Source organism: Hevea brasiliensis, chromosome 7 (genome assembly GCF_030052815.1).
Source record: "Hevea brasiliensis isolate MT/VB/25A 57/8 chromosome 7, ASM3005281v1, whole genome shotgun sequence".
Taxonomy (NCBI): domain Eukaryota; kingdom Viridiplantae; phylum Streptophyta; class Magnoliopsida; order Malpighiales; family Euphorbiaceae; genus Hevea; species Hevea brasiliensis.
The window spans coordinates 1978221-2001673 of NC_079499.1; the positions used below are offsets into that span (position 1 = coordinate 1978221).

The 23453-nt window shown below is 34.1% G+C and overlaps 2 protein-coding genes and 1 pseudogene across 4 annotated transcripts; 1 reads left to right on the plus strand and 2 right to left on the minus strand.

Moving 5' to 3' along the window:
* Window positions 1-225: 225 nt before the first annotated feature.
* On the minus strand, window positions 226-9678 carry LOC110640473 (putative ABC transporter C family member 15; annotated as a pseudogene).
* A 3531-nt stretch (window positions 9679-13209) lies between these two features.
* LOC110640463 (mitotic spindle checkpoint protein MAD2) lies at window positions 13210-14812 on the plus strand. Its single transcript, XM_021791779.2, has 7 exons — window positions 13210-13489; window positions 13610-13625; window positions 13736-13866; window positions 13977-14097; window positions 14196-14299; window positions 14387-14508; window positions 14602-14812. Exons 1-7 carry the CDS (start codon window positions 13417-13419, stop codon window positions 14656-14658), a joined length of 624 nt encoding a protein of 207 aa, XP_021647471.2. The 5' UTR covers window positions 13210-13416; the 3' UTR covers window positions 14659-14812.
* A 63-nt stretch (window positions 14813-14875) lies between these two features.
* On the minus strand, window positions 14876-22450 carry LOC110640462 (trihelix transcription factor GT-1). 3 transcript variants are annotated; one of them, XM_021791776.2, is made up of 5 exons: window positions 21581-22443; window positions 18320-18358; window positions 16110-16256; window positions 15620-15844; window positions 14876-15396 (listed from the first exon to the last, which is right to left on the minus strand). In XM_021791776.2, exons 1-5 carry the CDS (start codon window positions 22161-22163, stop codon window positions 15194-15196), a joined length of 1197 nt encoding a protein of 398 aa, XP_021647468.2. In that variant the 5' UTR covers window positions 22164-22443; the 3' UTR covers window positions 14876-15193. The 3 variants fall into 3 exon arrangements, with proteins under 3 accessions (XP_021647468.2, XP_021647469.2, XP_021647470.2); XM_021791777.2 differs by having other exon boundaries at window positions 16110-16241; window positions 21581-22441; XM_021791778.2 differs by lacking the exons at window positions 14876-15396; window positions 15620-15844; window positions 16110-16256 and adding an exon at window positions 16730-17552 and having other exon boundaries at window positions 21581-22450.
* Between the last annotated feature and the right edge of the window lie 1003 nt (window positions 22451-23453).

The window sequence follows — 23453 nt, forward strand, 5'->3', positions numbered from 1 at the left end:
AGCTCTATTACAATCTCCAAAGATATGAATTACATATTCAATTGCACATGACTGCCAGCTGATCTGCAGTTTCTTCAGTGTATTATATATTCACTGTTCATATCTTGTTTCCTTTGTTACTTTCTGGAAAAATTTATGGCTCGTAGTTTGCAATTTTACATTAATAAGCTGAAGTTTAAATGCTCTTGAATTCATTTTCTGTGATTTGCCTTACTAATTGTACCATGCAAGGTAGGGTATGCTTGTTTACACTTCTGTTGATTAGTTTTGCCTTCTATATCTAATTGCTACTGCCAGTTTGATCAGATTGCACTACAATAAATCATATGACCTACTTTCACAATTATGAAATACTGAGGCTGGGGCTTAATCTCTCCTCTTGTCAAGATAATCCCTATGTTGATTTCTTGTTGATGATCTCCTTGAGAATTCTGCGACCAACTTTGAAAATGAGGAAGAATTGTCCTTGCACAACTGCACAGGGGAGTCATACTCTATCACCTTGCCTACATTAATCAAAATGATTGCAGCTATGAATTCAGATTGTTCAGAAAAAAGCAGAATGCAATTTCACAGTAAGTTATCCACTTAATTCTATTCATGTTCACACTATCCATAGCTCATTTTATGCCAACAGATAGTAAACTTTGTCAATGTCCATAGTTTTTAATTGTTTCTGAGGCGAAACCTAGAAATGCAAATGCACTCACATTTTATGATTGATATGTTTCTTATAAACCAGTAGCCATCTTATCAAAATTTGAACATGATGGCATCAATCTAAAATCCTAGTAAGTTTAAGTTATTTTGATGAAAGAGTTAATTTTCTTTAGGATATTTTCTCCTTACCTTCGTCAAGAACCATAACCAAGTAATTGTCAATGACCGTAGGTATTCGATGAGCTACAGTGATGACTGTGCATCTACTAGTTTCTTGTCTTATTGTTGCTTGAATGATGTTTTCTGTTGCTGTATCAATAGAAGCTGTGGCCTCATCCAATACTAAAATTCTTGTCTTCTTTAGAAGCACTCTAGCCAGACAAACAAGCTGCCTCTGCCCAACACTCCAGTTTTCTCCATCTTCAGAAACTGTTTCATCCGCAAGAATTCAGTATTAAATAGCCAAGGAATCAGAGCATATACATTCTTAAGACAAAAAAATCTGACCTCAGAATGATCAAGTAATAAATATGGACCTGGTGCTTCAAGAAGCCTTTGGTCCTGCTTCACCACATCAGCAAGGCAACACTTGTTAAGAACCTGAAAAACATATTCTTTCAGTAAATATAATTCCAGTCCTGTGCTAAAACGACCGGAATTGTGACTCTTACCTCCCAAATGTCTTGATCTGAGTGTTCTTCCAAAGGGTCCAGTTTATTCCTCACAGTTCCTTGAAACAATGTGGGGTCTTGAGGAATTATACCTAGCCTAGACCTCAAATCTTGCAAACCTATCTTGGAAATATCAAGTTCATCAATAAGAATCTGTCCTCCCGAGGGCTCAATCACCCTAAATAGAGCCTGAATCAAAGTAGACTTTCCACTTCCAGTTCTGCCCACAATACTAATTTTCTTACCTCCTGGGAAAGTGCAAGTTATCCATTTGAGAACCATTGGGAGAGCAGGACTATATTGGACAAAAAGGCTGAATAGTTCAATTCTTCCATCCACTGGCCATTTAGAATTTGGCCTACAGTTTTCAATCACCAAGGGAGCTTCACTGGGTATGTTAGTGAATTGAAGAATTCTTTCCACCGATATCATTTTGTTCTCAACGTTGCATAGGTTCCATATAACCCAAGCCTGAAGAATATTCAGGTTCAGACCATAGGTAGCTGCCAGCCCTGCCAAGCCTGACATCCAGTTTAGCAGTCATTAGTTTAACATTGACATAAGGGGTTTAAACGGTAGCAAATTCCTGGGAATTTTGGCTGTGAGGAAAATTTATAGAACCATATGACTCCTTCACTAAATTTTCTATCTGATATCTGAAAAATTCACATTTGGTGGACAGTTGTTGAACTTTATTCCTCTTAGCCATTGGATAGATAAATATGAGGAGCACAAGGAGCTTACTGGGATCAATAGCTGACCTAGGAAGGCTCACCAAGATGATCAGAGCAAGGAAGAAAACCAGGTTGAAAAGAAAGTTTATTCGAACTCATAGCCATTCCATTGTGCCTTTGTTGTGGAAGACTATGCGAGAATAATCATGAGGCTCAGGATTCTCATCAAAAAGCGATCTTCCTGATTGAAACAATTAATGGTTGCTACCTCTGCAATGGATTCTGAAAAGTGATGCAAGATAGGAGCCTTTCTGATTCCAACCATCCTAATTCTCTGGCAGTGGTAATGTAATAGGCCTGTAGAAAACTTTGATTAGAATCAATACTCTTAAATATGAGTTGAATGGAACAGACAAAAAAAATTGTCCATCTATTTTTGATATTGACATTTGCAAGAGATATGATCAAGGATTATCCTAGTAGTTTGATTTTTGGGGTTGGGGAGTGTATAATAATGTCAAGGATTTTATTCTTGCCTGATACCACATGGAGATTCCAAGGATGACAAGAAAGAGAAGGAAGACCTGCCAAGCGTGCAAATGCCAATCCAGCTAATCTGTAGGGAATGTCTGTGTCTACTGTGCTTTGATCTGTAGATGACTGTAAGCACAGAAAAAAAAAAAAAAGAAGAAACATTATTTCTTGGAGATACATGCACGGCCAGAGAAAAATGAAAATTATTGAACTTGGAAATGGATAAAAATGCTCACTCTGCTTAGAATTCTACTTGAAGGTGTTGAATCAAAGAATGAAATAGGTGCTCGAAAAACTGATGTGATGATCCCATGGAAGAGTAGTTGAGCAGTATTAAAAGCAATAGTTGCCAGCAAAACTGCTCTTCCTAATATAAAGATACAGCTTCCACCAGACAACAAAATGAATATCCCAATCAACTGCTCTGTGGTGATGTTCCGTCTGTCCTCTGATGCCCAAGCAATCCAATAGTTGCTTCCCATCTGTAGGCCCTGGAAGAGGACTTGACATAGAAGGATGACTGGAACAAGGCCTCCTTTATAAGCTGAAGTAACAAAAGTTGAGTAAACACTCCATTTCACTCTTCCAGTTTCTGAAGCGAAACCTAGAAATTATACTATTGCCGATAGGCTCTTCAAATTTTTCTTCTGTGACTTCATTTTGATTCAACTGTGAGGGTCTCCTGGTTAAGGCACTATCTTCTCGGGGTGGGTTTACTTGGTTCAGCGACTTTTTATGAGCAGCCATTTGTCTAACAAGTTCTCCAGTTGGATCTGCAATTAAATCTTTCATATTTTCCTGACTGGACAATTACACCATCTTTCATCACCTGTAAAAATGCATTCGTGAATGACAGATGAGTCTTCGTAGGACAATATTTTCATGCGATGGATACAAGAAAAATGTTATTACCTACCAGAACAAGGTCAGCAGCATATAAAAATTCTAGTTGATGGGTAGCATATAAAACAGTCTTCTGGGACAATAGTTGCATGAGACATTTCTGCAGGTAAAAAAAAAATCCAAACATTTAAGGAGATTGTAGGACAGGATAAGAATGCAGGAGCATAAAAAATTAGTTTGACTAACAATAGAAAGGCATAAAAAATAACAGGAGGGTGCTTACCTTGAACAGATGTGCTCCAGTATGTGCATCAACAGCACTAAAAGGATCATCCAGGATATAAACATCTGAACTACTATAGACAGCCCTTGCTAGTTGAATTCTCTGCTTTTGTCCTCCACTCAAGTTTATCCCTCTCTCTCCCACCACAGTCAAATCTCTATCCACCCATATCCCAATATCCTGGTTCAAAGCACATCCTTCCAGAACATCCTCATAGAAAGTCTTATCCAGATCCTCGCCAAACAACACATTTTCTCTCACCGTTCCTGTTGTAATCCAAGCACTTTGAGGAACATAAGCTTTTGTTCCATGGACCTTAATTCCTGCTTCAGAAATTCTTGGGATCTCGCCAAGTATGCTGCAGAGTAGGCTTGATTTGCCAGACCCAACTGATCCACACAATGCAACTTTGTAACCCTTCTTTATTTTCATTTTCTCCCTAATTTTAATAATAGGTTTCCGTGAATTCTGATCATTTGTTTCCCAAGCATATTCTCCAGTCTCAATTTCAATTGCTATGTCAGATGCTTGTGAAATTTGATAAGGTATCTGCTTTCTTTGATCCTCTTCACTTAAGAACTCTTGAATGCGATTAACTGAGACCTTAGTTTGAGCAATCATGGAAATGAGCTCAGGCAGTTTGTAAATGGGTTCTTGCAGAATCCGGAATGTGGCTAGTGCTGAGAGGACTGTACCTGTTGTTAATGGTGTTTTTAACAAAATGCAGACTCCAAAGGTAATGACAGAGACTAGAGTTGGTGAAGTCCAAAAGGGAAAGGCTATGAATGATTTTATATAGAGATGTTCTTGCAGCCGCTTTCTCTCAGTCTCTCTGAGTTGAAGAAGCTTATCCTGAAACGCAGAATCCCATGAATACAGTTTCAGGACTCTCATTCTCTTGAGAGCCTCTGAAGTTGCTTTAATTCTTGAGTCTTTAGCTTCCAAGATCCTTGAGTGCAGCTTTTCCTGCTTATTGGCCAGTGGTATGTTGCTCAACATAGCCAAAATTGTGGAAGAAAGAGCAGCAAATGAGGGGGCAGCACCCAGATTCCTATACAAAATAACAAGGGCTAAAAAGACCTGAAGAGGTAGCAACCATACTTCATGAATGTTCCAGCAGAAATCCCCAATTCTCTCCACATCCACATTGATTATATTTATGATTTTACCAGCGCCTGGACCAGCAAATTTGACAGATAGAGATTTCTTATAGACCAGTACCATAAGAGCTGCCCTTACTCTTATGCCAATACGTTGAGCACCGAAATACCATTGTCGTTGAGTTAGTGATTCCATTGTCTTCGAGAGAAAGAAGATGAAAGCAAGAATTAGCCCATAAAGGTTGCTTGAATCATCTTGTTTCTAAGACAAGAAATTCAGGAAGCTTGTGATCAGAAGGGGACCCATGTAGGAGACAATTGTATTAACTCCTGCAGAAGATAAAGAGAAGCTGGAAAAAAAAAGGGAAAAAATATACTACACAGAATACGTGATAACCCTTACTCGTCTACAGTGTAGCTGAATAAGACATGTCATGAAGAGTGCCGGAGCACCTTATCTTATCTTATCATATTTTCTAAATACTCATTTTATTGATTTAAATAGCCTTTTATGTAAAATTCAAGCCATTTATGTCCTTTATTTTAAATTTTGATAAATTTGAGTTTCCGCAATTTTTATGAAAAATTCGGCAAAGTGCCGGCTATAATCTGGAAAAACAGTTCTTCTAAACCTGTTAAAGACAATTTCAATATAATACTCAATTTCTCAAACTCAATTTATCTCAACACAATCTCAAGGTTTCTCATCAATCTCAATATTTCAACACAATCTCAATATTTCATTCATGTCATAATAAACTCAAGTTCATGGAGAAATTCTCAAACTTTATTAATTAACAAAAATTTACAGAATATTTACATCAACAAAAATTACATAAGTTTACGATGTACATGAAAGTTTATAGGTTACAAAACAAAAACTAATATCTAATACATGATGCAAAATACAAAATCCCAAAAGGAACCTAAGGGTCTTACTAATGATGCACTGCAGATAATAGGTAACTCTGGACTCTGTGCAGATCTGACTAATCACCCAGTCTGAAGTCTGTTGGGCTCTCCAGCTGTGTCTCTAGTATCTATGCATGGCAAAGGCGATGCGCTAAGCAATACTGCTTAGTGATGCCAATATAAAATAAAAATAATATAAAATAAAATAAAATAAATATTTATGCAATTTTGATGTTAATATCTTTGCAGACTAATATTTCAGTAATTTTTAATAAGATTATTAATTTAATACTTTTTATGTCCTTATTTGGTAATAATTTATTAAGACTTAATTTAGTTGCTCAAGTAACCTATGCAGCTGACCGGACTGGACAAATGGGTAAACTGGCACTAGGCACCAAGTACCTCGGGCCATCACACCATCGGTCACAAAGTATCTCCCTGTGTACAATAGAACAGCTAATAAGCCGTAGTAATCATCGAGCACAAGGCCAAGTATATCATGTGTATCAAAATGGCCAAAAGCCATAATATCACAAAATGGCCACATAAGCTATAAATCACAGAATGGCATAATGCCATATGCAGTACTGCTATCAGAACCCTATTGGCATGGCAACCTATCCAAACAAATCGTACTAGACATACTAAGGCATGTTACAAAATTTAATGTATAATTCTTTGTATTTAATATTCATTAGTTACTATTCATTTTGCTAGTCAATCAAAATGTTGACTTTTTCATACACAATAGGTAAGTTAGTTCTAATAACACCAATATATCACATTTTGCATTCTACAAATGTTGGCATTTGTTGCCAAATCCATTTCAAAGCTTATTGCATGTTATTTCAATTTTTCAGATTTTATGCCTTAAATTCACTATTTTATTGGTCATTGCTACAATAAAAATTTGGCAAAATTTTCTTAATCAAAGTTGTTTCTTATTGTGTCTTCTTTCATTCCCTTTTGGAATCACTCCATTTGAAGTTTTGTAGCTCAAGTTATGCTAATTTCTTTAAGGCTAGCCGGATTATTTTCTACCCAGAATTTCTGGGCAGAAATGGTTGGGATAGTTTTGATATCCTGACTTTGGCTAGCATTTCAGATGCGTTATGTTCAAAATTTAGGTTTGTGTTCTTCATGAAAGTTGTTCTAAATTGTCTAAGCTTTCCATTGATATAAATTCAGGTCAATTGGACATTTCTACACTGAGTTATGACCAATTGAACAAACAATGTTCATTTGGTCATTTTTCAGGAACAATATGTTGGTCACCGGGATTGAGGTAGTTTTTAGGTTAACTTAGGTTGGTTTTTTGAGCATAGTTTCTTCACAAAAAAATGTTGCATTATATGTCTATTTTCACCTCCAATTGGCCTTGTATCAATTGAAGCTACACAAATCCAATTAAGGCTGTCCAAACACACTAGACTCAAATGGTCCAGAATTCATCACATAGGGCAGCCTACATATTTCAATATCCAAAGCCACAATTTGTCTCATTTTATCGTCAAACCCTACCAAATGGTCACTAATTGACCTTCAAAATGTTCATCAACCATCACATGAGCAAAGCCCTAATTTTACTCAAACCTAAATTTTCAAAGTTTCAATTCTTGTATCACATATACAAATTAATGTTCTAATTCATAAATTCATGTTAAAGTGTCATCAATTCCCATTCCAATTCAATCAATTCATCAAAACCCTATTCTAAATAAGGCTGCCGAAATTGGGGGTATGCATACAAGGGGTTTTCATTTCAATTTCTCACAATTTTCAACTCCAATCAAATCCACAAACATGAATGAAGAGAAAGAGAGAGAAATTTGGACACTAACCTCTTGTAAGCAGAATTTTCTCAAGCTTTAAACTTCACTTTCTCTTCAATTCTTAGCAGCCAAACACTTTAGCAAGTGGTGTAGACAAGTTTTATTGAAGGAGACTTAGGGTTTTTATGGTGAAAAATCATGGTTTGGAAAAGAGAGAGATGAAAAAGCTTTAATGGAGGTAGAAAGAAAAAGAGTGGCCGGCTGAAATAAGGGAGAAGATGAACTAATTTTCTTTTAATTTTTGTCTCATTTTATTTAGTTTTTATCCTTTTAAAAGGCTTGGCAAATTTCCATTGGTTAGAATTTATTTGTTGGCAAATTTTAAATTTTTATGCTTTTATGACATCATGGCTTATGTAATAATTCATTTTAAATTTCATTTTCTTTTCTCATTTCTTTTGCTCATTTTTAATTATTTTCTCAATAATATTAGTTCATATTTTATGTCATATAATTCATCCACTTAAATGGACAAGTCGGTCAAAAATCTTCTCTAAAGGCGAAATAATCAAAATGCCTTTCATTTAACTTAATGAGCTAAAATTGTCTGTACCGATTGTTTTAATTATCCTTACATTTTCTTATCAATATGTTGTCATCGAAATGTTAATAACTCCTCCCTGGAATCCCAGAAATTATTTTACAGAATTTCCCTTGGGTTTAGGGCTACTAGTTGTCTTCACAGCAATTTCCCACCCATTAGGTCACCCATCGCTAGGGCTACGGCTCATTTAAGCTTAATGTATTTTATTTCTAAAAATTTTTCTTAATTTTTCTTGTTATTATTTGGACTATTTATGACTCTCACTCTAGTCTAAATATAGTTTCAGACATTCTGGCTGTCCAGACCGACTTTAGTCACAAGAACATTAGAATGTATGGACTAGCTAAAGTGAGGGTGTTACAGAATTGAAAGAGCGATACAAGAACAAAGAGGTACCTGCAAAAACACCATTAATGGTCAGGGACTTCCATATAGCATAGGCTATGGCCTTGGGCAAGTTAGAAGATTCAGTTTTCCCTTTTCCAAGTGATTCTTCAAGCAATGAGGAAGCAGACTCTGCTGTTTCCGATTGAGGAACTAAAGGAATGTGAGACAATTCTAGTTTTTGGATTCTTCCCCTTTTAAATAGCGGATTTAGCCATTGGAAGGTGAGTTGGCTCCAAACTCCAGCACAAGTAAAACTAGCCGAGTCTTTTGTCACACCATTATGTTCTTGAAGTAAAGGGTGTTCAAGACCAATATTACCACTGAATGTTAGAGCATTGAAGCAAAGCAGTGCTGATAATGGTAAGGAAATGAAATCAACAATGTTAGTTTCAGGCAAGAGAGTAGGCAATTCTATGGAACTGAAACGGCTAATCAAGTAAATTGAGACAGACAGTGAGTAGAAAACGCAGGAAAAGACCCAGCAAAGAACGAGGACCAAGGGCCACCTTTTGCCTTCCCAAAGAGTTCTCTGCTGAGAATAGAATGCAACTATTGTAGCTAAAATCCAAGTTACAGATGAGAAGACGGATTTACAGTCAATTACTCGACGATCGCAGTACTCATGAAACCCAAAACCAAGATTCAAGATGGAAATCAAGAAATTACAAAGAACAATGATTCTGGTAAACAGGTTAGATTCTTCACTGCGCCTTCTGCCACCACCACCTCTCCTTTGTTTCCAGATTTCTATCACAAACCATGCCAATAACAATAACGAAAAGGCTACATTAGCAATATCTATGAAAAGATCAATTTTATCTCCTGCCCGAAAATCCCACTTCATCTTAGTTCTCACCCAATCAGAAAAACTGAAGCCAAAAGCCGAAACCACATCCAGGAAAATACAAGAAAGAGTCTCTGCAACACGTAAAGACCTGCAAAAACAACCTCGTTCAATGTCTTAACGACGAAATAATGAGAAGCCATTAAAGAAATCATCAAAACAAAGAGGAACAACAAAGAAGCAACAGAATTGAAACTCAAGTCCAACTAGTAAAATCTTTCTAACTGGATTAATTCAGAGAAACAAACCTGCAAAAAGGTTGAAGGCAAACACATGGGAATTCATATAAAAAAAAAACTCAAACTAAAAAATAAAAAATCAATCACCATCACAGTATTACTAAAATCTATGCTACCTTAATATGATGAAATCCACCTATGATCATCATCATGATCAATAATTATAATAAAATCATTTGTTCTATTCTAAAATTTTCTCCCCAATGAGGCCTCTAAAAGATTATGTGTTTAGCATTTATACAGAAGAGAACAAGATGGGACCAGAATCTTAACAGCATCAGCAACATCAGTAAGATACACATATTTGCGTAGTGGTTGAATAGTTGAAGCATATTATTGATCTGACAGACCTAGATTCGGATCACCTCAAAAGACTTCATCATTAAAGTCATGTATGATATTTATTTTATAATCCAATGAACAATTTTTATAAAGCAAACTTCAACAGACTTTGTTATTGGATTATCCTTATTTCGAATATTAGATTGAAAGATCATTGTTTGATATCATAATATGAGGTTGTACCTTTCAATTCCATGTGTAATACTAATTACTATTGTGACTGCAGCACTAGTTGAAGTCATAATTAATTTGGAATTGGAACTATTCAAAATTAAATTTCTTCAAATATGAATTAAATTTGGATTAGAATTAGTCAAAATCACTTTAAGTCTCCTTGAACTTTATAAGTCTTTGTTTGGATGTGTGGAAAATAGAGGGAAAGAAAATAACTTTAAGAAAATAAAAGATAATTGCCATTTTCTTTTATTTGAAAAGGGAGAGAGAGCAAGGGATAATAGAAAATAACCTTATTTTTCTCTTCTTATTTTTTTTTTTTTAAATTGAATAGAAAATAACAAAAATGTGAGGAAATATAAAAATTATAAAATTACCTTTCTCTTAAAATTATTTTTGAAAATATATAGGATAAAATTATAAATTTACTATAATTTTTTTACTCTGAAATATTTAATACATAAAATTTAAACTCAACACAAGTATTATTTTTTAAATCTAAACCTATCTTAAACCTAATTATATTACTTGAATCTGTCTCAACACGATTCAATCAGATAAAATAACTAACAATACTTGCCATTCATAAAAAAGTTGCAAACAGGCAGAGGTGTGTAGATTTTGGTGTTGAATAATATATATAGTTAGAAATATTTTTTTAATTAATTGTGAATTCTCTTTTTAAATATATTAAAAATGTGAATATATATTTTTTTTATTCAAGTTACCATCATAGTTGTTGTCAATAAAGAATATAGAGATGGAATCCCATGGATTTTGACATAACATCTCAAGTAGTAAATGCTAGGGAGAGAATGATCAATCTTTTTGGACTTGAGTATTAAATTCCATTTGCTAACTGCCAACAATATTTTTCTAAATTTGATTTTTCTGTTAATGCTAACATCTATTTAATGGGTCATTATAGTGATATTTGATGTTAATATAATGTATATCTTTATATATAGATATTAGAAATTTTCTTGTATAAATTTAGTCTATCATAAATTTAAAATACAAAATATATGATGAGATCTATTTATTAAATCTCACATATTTATATATGATCATGATAGACCGAGTTTAATAAAAATTTTCTACATATTATTCATGAAAAGGAGACAGTATTACTTTTCTTGATGAACCAGACACAGAGAATGGTTTTTGTTCATTGTTGTGGGACTCAATTAGTAAAGAAGATGGAAAATTCCATTAGCTGGATACCAAAAAGATTAAAAGAGAAAGACCTCAATTTGGTCATACTAACCTTGTTTATCTGTATTTTCATATACTAAAAACATTAACAAAAAAAAAAAAAAAAGGAGTATGCGTTAAGGTTAATGGGGAACTCGGAGCTAGCTGGATCGAGGCCAACTCTCGACTGCCTCATCTCATCTCCAGCAGCTGACACTTGATCGAATACGTGCGTAGTACCAGTTCAGTATCTTGGCTGTTCATGGCCCATCGCTATAACTAGCTTTGTTCCAATCTGTGCTGTCACTTGCCCATCTCCTATCTCCATTTGATTGGTGTGACAGCTACTGATATACTGAAACTACTTGTTATATATCCAATGTTCATATATAGAAGATAGGGGGAGCAGATAAGAGAATATTTGGCAAGGGTTTTAGCTTGACCTTAACGTACAAAAAAAGGGTGACGGAAATATTGGTTCAAGTTTTGCCTTTTAGGTTCTTTAAATTTAAAGCTTTGATAGAATCAAACAAAGGGATCTGTTCGTCCTTAAAGACCCTTTCATCCTTTATGAACAAAAGGTAAGCCTTTTTATATCTGTAGCACTATTTTCATGATTTGCAATTTCAATATAAGCTTGCTGCAAACTGCCAGTTTTAGTGGCACCTGCTGCAACACCTTGCATGGTTTGATAATGGAATATGTCTATGTGGAGAGAGAGAGAGAGAGAGAGGAGCACAAGCACAATTAAAACAACACGTCGGTCTTTTTCACGCCAATGAAAATGGGTATAGAACTCCTTATCTTCTTCTTCTTCATCTTTGATAAGACATATTCACAAACTTATCTTAACATATATATTTCACACCATTGAAAATTGGTATAGAACTCCTCGTTTTCTTCTTCTTCGTCTTTGCTATTTTAGTGGATAAGACATATATATATATATATATATATATATATATATATATATATATATATATGTAAACATCATGGTTGCATTTTAAAAGAAAATGTCCCGTCACATTTTTCTTAAAAAATTTATTATGTATCATATTGATAATTCTCATTTATATTCTTTTATAATAATAATTTTTTTATTTTTTTTAATTATCAATATTATTTATAATTTTATAATTTAAATTATTATTTTTTAAAAATTTAATTTTTAAAAATTAAAACAATTAATTCAAGTTGAATCGAATTTAGAATTAAAAGGCTTTATAATATAATCAAATACCCTAAATGAATGAATGGCTTTTTTTTTTTCCTTTGACTTCTTTTGAAATAAGTTATTTATGAGAAAATAATTTAATTAAATTCTCATAAAATTATATTGGGTTTTTATTTTTTTTTAATGAAAAAATTTTCAAATTAGGAATCATTACACTTTCATTTGATGGGCTGGGCCTCATCCAAATTGAATTTCTCTTTTTTTTTTCCTTCTTTAATTTAGATAAATTTTATAATTATTTTATTGAAAATAAAGTAATTAACCTTATCAATTTTTTATATATTTATCTTTCACAAGTGATATTTATCTTTATAAAATAATCATTTCAGAAAATACATATTAAATTAATAAAAAGGGTGATATTTCATAAAAAAAATAGATATCATGATAATATTTTTTAATTAAATAATATAATAAAAATAATATTTTAAATTAGGAACAATACATGGAATTATTTATATAAATAATAAAAATATAAATAACACCATTCAATATTATTAATTTAAAATAATATTTATTATATTAATTATATCTATTTGTAAAGTGTTGCTATTTTTATGTTCATTTAATATATTTTTTACTATAAAATAAATATTTTATAAACGACATGGGCATTTTGTAAAACAGAAGTTTAGTGACTTCTTTATAAACGACATGCCGTCCTCGCGCGCTAAAATTGAGTTCAAAATCAGTCAATAGAGCCTTCTCTATTTCTAACCGTTAAAGGCGCATTTTAAAATGTTACCGCTGGCCTTGAGACGAAACCAGAAAAAATAGCCGTTGCCGGGCTTCCCCTCTCCCGAGTTCATTTTTCTTGAAACCATTGAGAGTCAATTTCTTCCAAACTCTATCAGATATCCTCCTAATTCCATAAACCAATCTTCTGTTTTCATCCTTCGATCCCACCGAAAAAGCCTCCTTTTATTTTTACTAGAGCAAACCTGCAATGGCATCCAAAACAGTTGCTAAAGACATCATCACTCTGCGCGGTTCTGCGGCAATTGTTAGTGAGTTCTTTGGTATGTTATAGTCCTTAATATGCTTTTGGAACCTTTTCTTTTAGTTCAATTTTTGATTTCCTTTTCATGGGTTTTGGAGAAAGGACTAATATTTTTATTTCTTTTTAATCCCCTTTTCAGGTTATGCAGCGAACAGGTAAGAGTTCATTGGATCTTGATTTTTAGTACATATTATTATTGTTAATTTTCTATTTTATGTCTTTTATGGATCTTGAAAAGATTACTGATAGATGAATTGTTGTTTAGTATACTATACAATCGAGGGGTTTATCCAGAAGAGAGTTTTCTGAAGGTGAAGAAATATGGGCTCCCAATGTTGCTTACACAGGATGAAGGTGTTAAATCCTTTATTGCCAACCTAAATGCTCAGTTATCAGGTAAGATTTGTATAGTAATGAATCAATCCCAAATTTTCTTTTCTTTCCTTCTTCCCTTTATCCATTGGAAATTATGAGATTTAGCTAAAATTTTCTTGAAATTTGCAAAGAATGGCTAGAAGCTGGGAAGTTACAGAGGGTTGTTCTTGTGATAATGAGCAAGGCCACCAATGAGGTTCTAGAGAGGTGGAATTTCAGCATTGAGACTGATAGTGAGGTGGTGGAGAAGGGGTAACATTCTTAAACCCTTTGGGTTTGTGTTAGTTTCCCATTTCTCAAAGGATCTCATATGATTTTGTTGTATGACATTTGACAATGAATGAAATCAGGGTGTCAAGGGAAAAGAGTGATAAAGAAATAATGAGAGAGATACAAGCAATAATGCGTCAGATTGCTTCGAGTATTACTTACTTGCCATGCCTGGATGAAGCTTGTATGAACAGAAATCATTCTTTCTTTGATCAATCTGTTTATATCCTTTGCTCTCTCACTTGTTGATCATATATCTTTTGCTTCTCAGGTGTTTTTGATGTGTTAGCGTACACGGATAAAGATGTGGCAGTGCCTTTCACTTGGATTGAGAGTGATCCAAAATTGATTGCTAATCCACAAATGGTGAAATTGCATTCTTTTGACACCAAGGTAAAAATATTTGGATTTAAGTAGGCATGGGCACAGTCCCGGTTTAGACCGGAACCTGATTGCTGTAAATTGATTTTGCTGTTGGTAATGCAGATTCACAAGGTCGACACTCTGGTTTCATACAAGAACGATGAATGGGATGAGGAGTAAAGAAAGCATCTTTGACTTTCATGTACTGTGAATCTTTTATTCACATACGGATACAAAAGAGTTAAAATTCTTCTGTGAGTTGTTCCAAGTTCCTTCATGTTTTAAGAAAATGGGAATGAAGAAATCCAGACTTGTGGGGTCCTTAGTTTTTTTTTTTTTTTTTTTTTTTCCAGTTCCATTTTATTGATATGTCCACAGAGATTCGTTTAAGAAATAATGACTCTTAACTGTCAAACCAACTGGATTTCAAAGGTTCAAAATACCAACAACTTCAAGTATCCACATGTCCAAGAATAAAAAAAGACAAGTAAACAAAAATTGATGCCAGAAAAAATCTGGAATCCTTTGTTGTCAAAGGAGGTACATATTTACAAGGTACATACATATGACATAGCATTGTCGATAACCTGATATTATAGTTATAGCTATACACAATTGCGTTGTACAGTTCCACACTGGCGTGCATTGACAAGAAGCATATAATAACAATCACTTCAGGAACGCTGCAAGCCATGAAAATGGAATAAATATGCTCTCAACTCACACCACGATAGATAGCACCAGGTCGAAGATCATCCATGTTATCAATGTTTCTATACCCATCAAACTCCCTTAGGCATGACCAGCCACGGCGATTCAGAAAATCACGGTAGTCATCTTCAGTGTAAAAAATTTTTTCCTCAGTATGCACCGGAATGTGGTCTGACTCATCATATAGACACACTTTGACAGCTAATCCTGAAACTTAAAAGTGATAAGATTAGTGTTTTGAAGCATAATGAGCTTTGCTGGCAAACATCAATAAATTTGGAGTCCAAATAAATGTATGAACTATATATAAAACCAGCTGTTATTTATTTCATTAACGAATAATTATTTCATCAACAAATTTAGGTATTTTCATGTATTATATAAAAGTAAAAAAACATTATTTCATACGAGACTAAATGGCATCAATTACCTTCATCAAGGTGAAGAGTGTAATTCCCCACAGGCATGTCCTTGTCAAGACTACGAATTATTTGGTCTTCATCCTCCAACCAAAATGCACGTTTAGTCCTTAATCTGAAAGCCGACTTGATTGCCTCCTTGATGGCATCCGCTGTGCCATCAATACCAATTCTTCTTGTATAGTCCCCATACTTAACTGTTATCACTCTTCCACCAAATGACTGGCTCTCAGCACCTACCAAATGAGAGAATTGATGGGATTTTAAAATAAGTCAACACAAAATATACACCAACAAAAAACTGGCATCTCCATCATGGGAGTTCAGAGCCAGAAACTCAGGATTACAGGGGCTGGCTTAAAACAGATTCATTTTGGGAGTTCAGAGCCAGTAACTCAGGATCGCAGGGGCTGGCTTAAAACAGGTTCATTTTGGCAAGTCATAATGAAACTGGAAAACTTTACATCCTAGACAACAATTAGATCTAATTTAGAAACTTACCATTTCCGGGAGTCTCCCTCCAATTCCATGGAGGAACTGCACTTGCTGCAACTGCCTCAGCTGCAGTGATGGCGAGAGGATGTCCATCATGATCCAAACGTCTTTCAAGGTTGAGAGTTGGCCTGCCACTAGCTGCACACCAAGGAACTTCAACGAGGGAAATGCATAACTCTTTAAAATAAAATTAATAGGAAGAGGGTCATAGAACAAGTAGGTAGCACCACAACATGGCCAACTGATTCAGGAAGACTGCTCGAAGGTAATATCTAAAATCTTTCTTCACAAAATACTATCCACTCAGAAAGTTGGTGATAGTGGAATAGATTGAGAATGCATTTGGAGAGTGCAAAAAAATAAATAATTCTTTAATATAATATCAGTGGCAAATATCCAGCCACTGACTGCACACCTAGGAACTTCAACAAGGGAAATGCATGTCTTTGAAATAAAACTAATAGGAAAAGTTGCATAAAACAACATGTGCTAGAATCACCAGGTGGCCAACTGATTCCGAAAGAGTGCCTGAAGATGAAATCTAAATTCTTTCTTCCCCAATATTATCCACTCAGGGATAGACAACAATATAAGAATGCATACAAACACCCATGAAACTCTTAAGGAAAAGAACGCCTAATTTATTTGATGAACATGGGAAAGTGGAATTGCTTTCCCAAGGGATAGAACACACATCCAATATAGAATATAGTCCAAGAGATAATAACATTTTATTGGTTTATCTTTTAACCAGGTCCTATCCACAGCAAGAAAGTAGAAGAGTGCTCCACAAATATAAAAATGTATAAGAGGAAAACTACATATAAATTGGAAAATTTTGCAAGGACACCATATTGCATTGGGCATAAGCCACAGATAATGGAACTTCACTAATTCAACTATCATCCCTAGCTACTAATGAACAGTCAACAAACCAAAAGCCTGTTTGGTGTTATGAATTACTAAAATGAACTGTTGATGCACTTTGTTTCCTTAACTACTGTTTTAAAATACTATCATGAAGCATCTTTTTTCTCTCATCAACAACTTGTTTATGAAAGTTAGGCTCCTTCTGGTGCATTAGCATTTGGGGAAGCAATTGTGGAAGGTTCTCAGGAAACGTTTAAAGAACATATACAGCATATGGTACCAGAAGGGAGGATAGATGGGACATAGCTGATGAACCTTTAGTGGTCTGGATGTTTATATAAAGTAGGACTTTAAGGAAAGTGATGTTGACTTCTAGTGGCAATTGAACATTTCTACTAAGAGTGCTTAGCAAATGATACAGAATCAATTTCCTCTCGCTCACTGCAAATATTTATCACTCTTCAATGAAGAAATTCAGAATTCCAAGGCATAATAGAACATATAGTGGGCCATTAAAGACTTGTAGAAGCCAAGATCTGCCACTAGAGAAAGAAATAAGCAAAGCTCCGGTTGTGACTTCTGCAAAAAGAATTGCCAATTGGTACAGGAAATTGTTTTTGAATAAATAAACTCACTTTTTAATTATTATAGAGAACTGGGAGGACAGGTGCTTTGAATTCTAGCCTGAAGGATAATGATGCTTAGTACTACCAAAAAGAAAGAATTTACAGGAACAGCATTCAAATTATTTAGACAAATAATACAATCTTCATCTAAGCTTCTGCTTCCCATGAAAGACTCACTATTACTGAATGCGGTATTTACTGATGATATTACTGTTGTTTTCTCTTTTGAAAGATACAATCAATTTTTGAAAGAAGGGAGACTCTGATAGTTTCAATTTGGACATGTGCACTGCATTGTGGAACAGTAAATGTGCTGGTATGGAAAGTTGAGCATATTGAAATTGCACGAGAAAAAGAAAGCAAGAGGTAGACCTAAGATAAAGTGGAGGGATGTAGTTGAAAAGGATTTAACAACCCTATCTTTCTAGATATATAACCAAAACCGGGTGTAACGAAAGAAAATAATATATATATATATATATATATATATATATATATATATATATAAGATGGATAAGTTCTTGATTGGTTAATCTTGTAGACTCATTATAATGTTGGTTGCCAAGTTGTTATGAGAGCGATGAAATGAAGGCTGGCAGAGACTCAGCCACAAACAAACAAATCCCAGGAAAAAAAAAAACCACCATAAAAATGGAGAGAGAGGAAGTCCAAATATAAAATATGAAATATAATGCTTCTAAGTCAGTGACAATGGCATACCTTCCACAGGTCCGAAAGATATACTTGTATCATCAAAGCCTGGAAGTAAAACAGACATTGCAATAAATATTAATGCAATGATAATTGAACCAAAGTTTTCATATATGTTGCAATAGTGCAATCAGAAACCTTAATGACAACATAAGATGGTTTATGGCATTGAAATGATCAGAAGCAAATGGCTAGAAAAAATAAAGTATACTTGTAAAATAATAAGCAAACAACACATATATAAGTGCAGGTGCGCACACGCGCATATAACTGGTGAATATCACCATTGTCCCTGAAGGCTTGAACTTAGGGCGTTGCATCAATATGGTCCCTAAACTTCAATTTGTAAAACTCCCTACACTTTAATTTAATGAATGAAAAACTCCTTGCGACCTATTATAGCCAATTTCCTAGTTGCTTTACCATATGTTGCATCATTAAAAAAAAAAAAAAAAAAAAAAAAAAAAACTTAAAATGACTTTTAAACCCTCAAATAAAAACCCTACCCCTGTCTAACACTCTATCACCTCTCTTTCTGACTCGAAATCAACAAGAACAGAATGCGAAATCCTCATTTTCTTTCTAGATCCTTTATAGAGCTCCTCCAAACTGCACAGCAACTTGCTTTCAATCACCACTGTCTTCTTGTTCCCATGAGTCCCCATCTCCCCGTTCTTATAAAACTCACTCTTCCCGCTCCCACCACCCATTCCACCACAGCCAGATCCTCCAAAAAACTCATTGAAATCCCACCGATTGAACCTAGCTTGTTGTTTGTTAATGTTGTCCCCTTATCATCGAGGCCATGAAACTCAAAAGACTTAAGCCCCTCTTCCCTATATAGATCAAATATCTGATGCTTCTGTGAGTCGCTGAGGACATCGTAAGCTTAAGAAATTTGCTTCAACTTAGCTTTGACTTCTTTCTTGTTAATGGATTCTTGTCGGGATGCCACTTCATTGCCAGCCGCTAGGTCCCTTTGAGGTCATTGTCATTGGCGCTTCAATTAATTTTTCGTAGGTTATAGTAATCAACACCCATTTGTGTTGAAAGAGAGAGATTGTTGAATTGGATTGGATTGAAAGGGAGTGAATGAATGGGGAAAATGAGTTTTGGGTTTTGTAATTCAGAATTGGTGAAATGCCAGGTTCCAGAAAATTCTGGTAATTTTTGGATGGTGAAAGGAAATGGACAAGGACAGAGAAAGCAGTGTGTCGGCCAATTGAGGAATTACTTGGATGATCTACTGTAAACTTGCGTTGGAAGAGTGAAATTTCTGGATTTGATGAATGGGATCTGAGTGAAATTTTGAGTAGAGAAATTTATGTTTTTGTCTGTGTTCAGTCTCTTTTATTATTTACCTTCAATTATCCACGTGATTACCTCTTCGGTTTTGTTTTTGCCTTTGGTACCAGTTACTTAGGTCTTAGAGAATAGCTTTATTAGGAAAAGTGCCCATTTCAATACCCAGAAATCTAACAGATGAATAATCTAATAGTGTCCATTACTCCATTTCACTAAACTCTCAAAAACCCAAGACGAGATGAAATGAGGGGAAAAAAAAAACAAAGAGAGGAAGACAAGCCTATGAGTTGAATGAGAGAGGAGTTAGAGCCAATGAAGTAGGTAGGGAACTGAAAGATGCGATTAAGTAATGAGGAAAACACAAAGGGAAAGAGAGGTTAGCGAAGCAGAGAGGGGTCTCGGTAGGGTTTTTATTTGAGGGTATAAAGGTGATTTTAAGTTTTTTAATTTTTTTTAAATGATGCCAGTGCCATATATGGTAAAGCAACCGGGAATTGGTTATAATAGGTGAAAGAGTTTTTGGTTGATTAAATTAAAGTTTACCGAGCTTTACGTTACAAATTGAAGTTTAGGGACTGTAATGATACAATACCCTAAGTTCAGTGATGATGGGTGAAATTTACTCCAATATAACTTGATCCGAAATTTCAATATCTAGTTATTCCATGATCGACACCAACTCCTCTTCAACCCAAAGTACGAAGTAAAAAATGAGGGCCAAGGGCCTAATAAGCTACCAAGTTCAGCAATAAGATTATCAAATAGCTTTAACAAAGATGAAACCCTGTGATTCATATAGCATGTATATAAATCTCAGAAATCTAACTTCTTTGCCATATCACAGAGTCCAGGCTTCACCAAGATCAAGACATAAAGCTTAAAAAATAAAAATTTATGAGTAAGAGTCAAAACCCACCACAACGTGCAGTTGGACATATTAAATAAACTTTCAAGTCAGACACATCCACTCCTAAAGTCATGGTCATCAATATAGTTAAGCAGCTTCTATTTATTCTTGATCCTAGCTTTCCCCTAGCCATTACATAATAGTCTCAGAACCTTAGTAAAAAAATGCCAAATCCCTACTGCTTGCAGAATGATAGAATGCTACCATTAAACTAAGAAAGGTTTAAACCTCAAAATCAGCTAAAGGATGCAGTCATTGTATCAAGATCAACACAAAAGTGGGAACTGACAGCCACATAATTTCAAAATTTACCATAAAAAAATTTTTTTATACAGTGTCCAAAACTCTCAATTTCAACAGTCAAAATAAATTGAAGTAGAACCACCAAACTTACTCCTCTTGAGAACAGGCCATGGCCCAAGAAGAGAGAACATTAATCTGATTTTCGTTTCCACAGTCATATGCCAAGCCAAACCTTGATTTTTCTTGAGCCATCATATACCCCCCATAACTTCATAAGCTTTGTTTTTGACACCAAATGACCAATAATCAAGAGCCCTGATAACCCTTTCTAACAAGTAACAACTGTCCAGGACTACCAGAACAGCCAAAGTTGATCCTTTCCCAGCTATCTTCAAATTGTACACCTAATTGCATCCACGATTACAACTTCCAAACCGCATCTTTTTAACCACGGCATACCACTTTAGCTTAGTTCTAGGCGCCATTATTTCTATTTTTGCTAGTGCTGTTGCACATCAAATCAACCTCAACTTATGAGCAGATCCATCGCAGAACCCAGGAAGCATCAAAGCATATCACTTCTTAACAGATGTTAAGAGTAACTTTCTACTTGGGGCCAAAAAAATAAGAAGAAACTTAGTAATGATTTATCATACACCCAAGAAGAGAAATTCTAGAAATCTAGAACCACTCTGTCAAATCCACATACAGAAAAATGCAAGATTTAAAAAACCCATTACCTATTCCACTGAATTAGGTAAGCAAATGCCAAAGCCAAACAAAAATAAAAGCACACGCCCAAAATCCATAATTACCTTTATCAGCAAATTGCATATAGGAATCAACTTTTGAAGTAGGAGTGGGACTCTTATACTGGGCATTCTTGCTCCTCTCCCTTAATATCTCATCAATCTCCTTATAATAAGACATTTTGGCAGACCCACTCCCTCTATCTTGATGCTTAGACTTCTTGAACTCTTTCAACAAGTTCCTCCACTTGTCGGTACACATAGTGGGAGATCGATCGAATCCCTTTTCCCTCATTTTGGCCGATATTTGATCCCACAAGTGTTTGTTCGACTTAGAAGTATTGAACAAACCATCCATGTCTCGGCGAAGAGCTATCAAGCTTCGAGTTTCATCTTGAACCCATGTCTCAGCTCGCTTTTTAGGGGCTTTCACTTCATGGTTATCCTCACCACTGCTCTCGCCGAGAATCATCTGTTGTTGTTGGTGGTGCTGCTGCTGTTGCTGGTGAGGATTGTGAAGATGGTGCTGATGAGGTGTCAAATCACCACTGGTAGAGTCAACTTCGATAATCATGTTATCTCTGGTGGTGGTGGGCAGTACTTCTTCTTTATAGAAATCGATGGGTCTAGGCTTTTCCGATAAGTACATTGCTGAAGAAGATGAGATGTTTTGGGGGGTAATTGGTAGTTTTAGAAAGAGATGGGGTTGAAGAAAGTAAGGGATTGCATGAGAAGAGAATGAAAAAAAATTGGGTATAATTTTGTTTGATACTCTTTTTCACCTTGGTAAGTATGGGTGTCTAGTGCAGAGAGACGCGTGAACTAAAAGCTTTGTGGATGATTAACAGAGAAAGAGAGGATGAGCTGAGGTAGACTTCTCTCCGCTCAGCTTGGCTTCTTTTCCTTTCCCTTTCCCTTTATATGCTTTTGGCTTTCTTCTTTTTCTTTTTGTTTTTCTTGTTAGGGCCAGCCAGCATGGGAAGGGAACAAGGGCATGTTTGGCTTGTTGTTTGGGAAAGTATTCTTTTTAGATGTAATTAAAAAATAATTTGAAATTAAATTTAATAAATTTTTAATTATAAAAATAATAAAATAATTTTTTTATATTATTTTTATTTTTATTCAATCAAACAGTTTTAAATTTTTTAATGTGCATTAAAAATATTTAAATTTTTTAATTTTTTTAAAAATTATCTTAAAAATAAATAAATAATTAAATTTTTATTTCATAGTGCAAAATTTGGAATTTTTTTTTTACTATGTAAATTAATAAAAAAAATTGTTCAACTTAGAAATAGTGAATTGAACAATTGATGTGGAAAAAAGGATGTGTAAATTAAGAAGAAATTTCAATAATGTAATTTAACAACTTAGATTTCAAGTTATTAATTTTACTAAGTTATTTAATTGAAAAAAAAAATTAAACTCAAAGCTTGATTTTAAATTTATTTAACGATGGACTTAAAGTATGGAACTTTTTTAATTTTTCTCTTATCTAATTTGATATTAGTAGAATCAACCCATCATCATTTTATTTAAATGATTTCTTTTAAAACTCATAATACCTATATAAAATTAATAATATTATTCCATAAATATAAGAGAAAAGGAGAATTATTATTAGTCCTTATAATTTATTAATTAATTTTTTTAATTTAAAAATTATATTAACTATTTGGGAAATTAAAATTTATTAAAAAAATATTTTTAACCAATTAAACGAAAAATATTAAACATTTAAATCAAATCACAATTATATTTAAAAATTTCTAATTTTATATATTTAAATCTTTAAGATTTATCATAATATATCCATTAAAATATACACATTAAATAAGATAATTAAATTGTGTGGATACATTTTTCAAAATTACTTTTAAAAAGTTATCAATTTATTTTTTCATTTTATATTTAAATAAATAAATTTATTTGGTTGATT